The sequence below is a fragment of the Salpingoeca rosetta genome, assembly GCF_000188695.1.
Source record: "Salpingoeca rosetta unplaced genomic scaffold supercont1.4, whole genome shotgun sequence".
In the NCBI taxonomy this organism is placed as follows: Eukaryota; class Choanoflagellata; order Craspedida; family Salpingoecidae; genus Salpingoeca; species Salpingoeca rosetta.
The window spans coordinates 1256543-1261542 of record NW_004754930.1 but is presented as its reverse complement, the minus strand read 5'-3'; the positions used below and the strand labels follow the sequence as shown (position 1 = coordinate 1261542).

The following is a 5000-nucleotide window of genomic DNA, read 5'->3' as shown; positions in this document are numbered from 1 at the left end:
CCTGGCGAGGGGAAGGGGCAGCGATGAAACAACGCATTCAACAGCACACGCAGCAGCTGGGATTCGCATTCGCCTACACAATAATGCAACCCAGACACACAAACATGTACACAACCACACTGCCGCACTCTAACACACACACACATACACACACACACAACATACACATAACATACATACACACAACATACACAACACACACATACACAGTTGCGTTACCTCGAGGGCGTTGAGGAACAGCTGCCGTGCAAAGCCGCCGCCGGGAAGGAACACGCTGTTGGGAAGCGCGCTGTCCGTGTGCAGCTCCAGTGTCTTCAATGGCGCATATGTGGACGAGTCATCAGTGGTGCTCAGCGCACGCAGCGGGCTCCTGTTTTACCAATGGCATTCAAGTGAGAACATACCTTCGTTACACTTGGCTTCGACCCTTTTCAATCACAGGCCGCGCTCTCACTTCCATTCTTGTGTACAAGGCTCTGTTTCAGCCAAGCATCAGCCAACAACCAAACACCACATCAAAGCACACAACCGAACGTGGCACGATACACCACACACAGGATGCTCTTCTGTACCCTTCAAGCTGGCTGTCGATGCGGTGCATGGCATCCGTGCTGGTGAGGAGCAGCGTGCGCCCGAATGACTTGCTCTGAATCCACTTGAACAGATCTTGCACAAACTCTTCTCTTCGTTGCTATTACACCGCAGACACAAAAGTGGAAACCAAGGTGAGACGCACAAGATCCCGCCACCAACATGCCATCCCCTCCAGCTCAACATTTCGTATTATCAACCCCGTTCAAGAACGTGGTAGCAAAACCCCACACAACAGACACACACGCACACACGTATCCCTCCACACGCACAATTGCACTCACTGCTCGTGCTTCCAGACACACACACACACATACACACGTGCCACACGGGAGCACACATACACACGCACACGTACACACGCACACAACCCCTCCCTCTCACCCTCGCCTTCCCCCTTGCACACACTCACGCGCGCAATCGCCGATCGAATCTGCAGCACCACCAACTTGTGCGTGTGCGACACATGAACTGCACCGAGCCACAAACAAACGAAGCATGCAAGCACCAAAAGTGAGAGGAGCTATGACAAGGCTGTGGGGCCCACTGTAACGCGATGCGATTGGCTGTGCTTGGAGATTGGCTGTGTCGACCGAACACCCGCCCACGGATTGTGTACCTTGCATTTCCGTGACGATGGCGTTGGATGCACCCTCGTCCTTTGGTCCCGCAAACGGAAGGACGGCGTTGTGTCTGGCCTGTGTCTCCACCTGGTACTCAAACGTCTCTGTCAGCAAGTCCACAGCAAGCTGTGCCGTGTTTCCAATGCTCACACTGGGCACCACCAGTGTGTACCCCGCCACCTCTTCCCCAAGCGCAACCTTCGTCTCCATGACTTGCTTGCTGTTGTTGCTTCTTGCTGTCTTGTCGGCTGTCTCGCTGCGGTTGTTTGCGATTTGCTGGTGTCTTCAACAGTTTTCGATCCGGCGGAAATTTCAAATCTGAGAAGGAGGACAAGCAAAGTGGCGGGATGGCGGAGACGATGGACGTAGATAGCAGCGAGCTGCTCACGCGCTATGGACGGGAGATTGATCGCTTGAAGAAGCAGATTAGTGAGGTGCTGGCTGAGAATGAAGAGCTACATAAGGACCGCCAGCGTCTCATCGAAGCTGGGCGAACAAAGGAGGTGCGTGTCTGTGCGTGTGTCTGTGTGTCTGTGTGTCTGTGTGCGTGTGTCTCTGTGTCTGTGTGTGTGTGTGTGTGTGCCGTTGTGTGTGTGTGTGTGTGTGTGTGTGTCTGTGTGTGTGTGTGCGTGTGTGTGTGTGTGTGTGTGTGCGCGTGTGTGTGTGTGTGTGTCTGTGTGTGTGTGTGTGTGTGTGCGTGCGTGTGTGTGTGTCTGTGTCTCTGTGTGTGTGTGTGTCTGTGTGTGTGTCTGTATGATTCCACTCACTGCCCGCGGAACACCCTCACGGTGACATGTTCACATACGAACACACACTGCGCCTGCGAACGCACTCAATGATACTGATGCTACCGCCCTTTCTCTCCCCCATCCTCATTCCCATGTCCCTTCTTCTTCTTCTTCTTCCTCTAAACTGTAGGACTGGGAAGAACTGCAGGAGCTGACCAACACGCTGGTGCAGGAGAACAAACTCTTGATTGGCAAAGATGAAGCAAACCAAACAGAGGTGCGAAGAAGAATAAGAAGGGGAATGAGCAAGAAGGAGATGGAGTGAGAATGGTGGTGGTGGTGGTGGTGGTGGTGGTGGTGGTGGTGGTGGTGGTGGTGGTGGTGGTGGTGGTGGTGGGGTTTGGCACTGCAGACCAAACACACCCACTTGTTTACACAGACAGGAGTGCAAGAGTGTCACACATCAGCTCGATTCGTGTGTGTGTGTGTGTGTGTGTGTGTGTGTGTGTGTGTGTGTGTGTGTGTGTGTGTGTGTGTGTTTGCTTGCGGTTTCCGTGCTGCCCTGTGTTCCAGATCCAACGCATGGAGAAGAAGATGCAGAAGCAGCGCGAGTAAGTGCATTTCCCGCCAATGCAACATCACGAGTTGCGCATTGGTTCTTGTCATTTGACTCCCAAACAGGTTCACTGTCAAGGTGCAGGTGATACAGCAAGTTCCCTCTGTCTCCTGTGTCCGATGACGTTCGTCCACGGCCACCACATGCCCTCCACAACACCCCCTCACTCACTGTGGATGCCATGGATGTGCACTCTCTTGGAAACAGGGAAATACAGCAATTACAGGAGGAAAAGGGCCAGCAGGACATACACGCCCAGCGTGTTGCCCTTGAACTCTCGCGTTTGCGGGACGAAAACAGCAGATTACAGCGCGAAAACGCCCGGATCCGCGCAGACGCACAGGTAAAGGTACAATGAGGTTTCAGTGTTCGTGTGTGTGTGTGTGTGTGTGTGTGTGTGTGTGTGTGTGTGTGTGTGTGTGTGTGTGTGTGTGTGTGTGTGTGTGTGTGTGTGTGCCAATGTTAAAATTCACGCATCAACGCTCCTATCTCTTGCAGAAATTTGGTTCCTTGTGTGCGTTTGACTGCGCGTGGGTTTGTGTTTGTACCTCTCTCCCTGTGTGCGCCTGCTGTATCAATTGAGACCAACACGTCCCCTTCACCACTGTGTTTTACAACATTCCTTGCGTCGACTGCGTGTCCTCAATCAACACAGGTGCGTGGCGGTACAGGATATGCCCCACCATCGGACCAGTACCAGCACAGCGACACCGAGAGCGCTGGGGTCGCCAGTCGAGACGGCGACCACCACGACCGCATCATCCAGGACCTCACAAACGAGCACGTGGTTGGTGTGTGTGTGTGTGTGTGTGTGTGTGTGTGTGTGTGTGTGTGTGTGTGTGTGTGTGTGTGTGTGTGTGTGTGTGTGTGTGTGTGTGTGTGTGTGTGTGTGTGGGTGTGGGTGTGGGTGTGTGTGTCTGTCTCTCTGTCTCTGTCTGTCTGTCTGTCTGTCTCTCTGTCTCTGTCTGTCTGTCTGTCTGTCTCTCTGTCTCTCTGTCTGTCTGTCTCTCTGTCTCTCTTTCTCTCTGTCTCTCTTTCTCTGTCTCTCTGTCTCTCTGTCTCTCTGTCTGCGTGTGTATGTGTGTGTGACGACCGGCTGGCGGGGTGGCTTTCTGTGTGTCTCGGTCGTTCGGATGCACGACACCGTCTGCGCTTTGAAACTCAAATCAAAGCCTCACACATCCCCGCGATTTACTGCATTGCCGCAACAGCGCGAGGTGTCTCGGCTTCGCGACACGATCCAGCAGCTGCAAGGCGCCGTCAACCAGAAGGAACGCCACATTGTCCAGATGCAATCAAAAGTGCAGGAAGCAACAGCTCTGGTGGTGCGTTGTTCGAGAGAGAGAGAGAGAGTGTGTGTGTGTGTGTGTGTGTGTGTGTGTGTGTGTGTGTTGAGTGGAACCGCTTCTGTAAACACGCGGATGCGACTTTGGACTCATTTTGTTGTGTGCGCACAAACACTGCTCCACTCACGTCTCTGCTTCATCACCGCCGCGGCACTTCCTCTTGTTGCATCGCCCGGCGCTGCAGACCGCACTTCGCGATCGCCTGGACGCCGTTCACCAGTAAGTCGCCATGTCGAGTACAGCCATGCTTGCACACTTGCACACGCGCACACAAACGTGTGCACACCCACCCCCGCACGCACACAAACATACGCACACACCCACATCCACGCAATCATACACACTGTCCTTCTAACGTGGCACACCATGCTTGTGTGTGCAGAGAAAAACGGCGGCTGAGTGAACGGCTGGCGCAAGTAGAGCTCAACTACGAGGCGGCGCTGCAGGAGCGCGCACAGTACCTCGCACACCTCGACTCGGCCATCAAGGTGTGGGGCAGGCATGCGCGACGCGCTCTGAACTGTGAATTGCTTCGGTCAACTGCAGCACTCACTGCAGCGCTCACTTCAGCAATCACTACAGCACGCATGCACTCACATGCATACATGTACATACTCACTCGCATGCGCTCAACCACGTTCAGATTGCCGAGCACCGGAAACACGAGCTTGCGTCGCTGATGGCGGCATCGGAGGTGAGCAAGGCGGAGCGAGACCGGGCGCTGATGGAAGCGGCACGACGGGATGCGCAGTTGGATGCCATTTCGCGCCAACTCGAGGCGGAACAGCAGCAGGCGAGGCAGCAGCTGCTGGACGCTGTGGACATGGTCCGCCTTCAACGAAGCAACTATAAGCGGTTCGTGCCCTGACTTTGTTCTAGGGCGTGGGTGGGGTGAGGGAGGGAGAAGGGGACGCGTGCATCTGCTGCGTCTGCGTCTGCGTCTGTGTCTGTGTCTGTGTCTGTATGCGGGCGTATGTCTGTGTCTGTGTCCGTCTCCTTGTCCTTCTGCCTTCCTGCATGCCTTCCTCCATTCCTTGTTTTGTGACAACCACTCTTATTCACCAACTCGTGCAGTCACCTCCACGTCTCACATTCC

The 5000-nt window shown here is 54.5% G+C and overlaps 2 protein-coding genes across 2 annotated transcripts in view; one reads left to right on the top strand and one right to left on the bottom strand.

The window, feature by feature from the left end:
• Positions 1-1511, bottom strand: part of PTSG_01347 (uncharacterized protein) — a gene marked incomplete at its 3' end in the record, with an annotated part of 1969 nt that extends 458 nt beyond the window's left edge. Inside the window, exons 1-5 of the mRNA XM_004997262.1 lie at positions 1211-1511; positions 1004-1062; positions 573-691; positions 220-370; position 1 (exon numbers count right to left, since the gene is read on the bottom strand). The exon at position 1 is cut by the window's left edge and continues 72 nt beyond it. Coding sequence (XP_004997319.1) covers position 1; positions 220-370; positions 573-691; positions 1004-1062; positions 1211-1424 — 544 coding nt within the window. The 5' untranslated portion in view covers positions 1425-1511. The remainder of the gene's footprint in view (positions 2-219; positions 371-572; positions 692-1003; positions 1063-1210) is intronic.
• Positions 1512-1561: 50 nt separating this feature from the next.
• PTSG_01346 (uncharacterized protein) overlaps positions 1562-5000 on the top strand; it is a gene marked incomplete at its 5' end in the record, with an annotated part of 3778 nt that continues 339 nt past the window's right edge. The window contains 9 exons of the mRNA XM_004997261.1: positions 1562-1717; positions 2133-2219; positions 2516-2553; positions 2766-2901; positions 3214-3345; positions 3770-3883; positions 4089-4123; positions 4287-4392; positions 4548-4759. Of these exons, the coding sequence (XP_004997318.1) occupies positions 1562-1717; positions 2133-2219; positions 2516-2553; positions 2766-2901; positions 3214-3345; positions 3770-3883; positions 4089-4123; positions 4287-4392; positions 4548-4759 (1016 nt within the window). The remainder of the gene's footprint in view (positions 1718-2132; positions 2220-2515; positions 2554-2765; positions 2902-3213; positions 3346-3769; positions 3884-4088; positions 4124-4286; positions 4393-4547; positions 4760-5000) is intronic.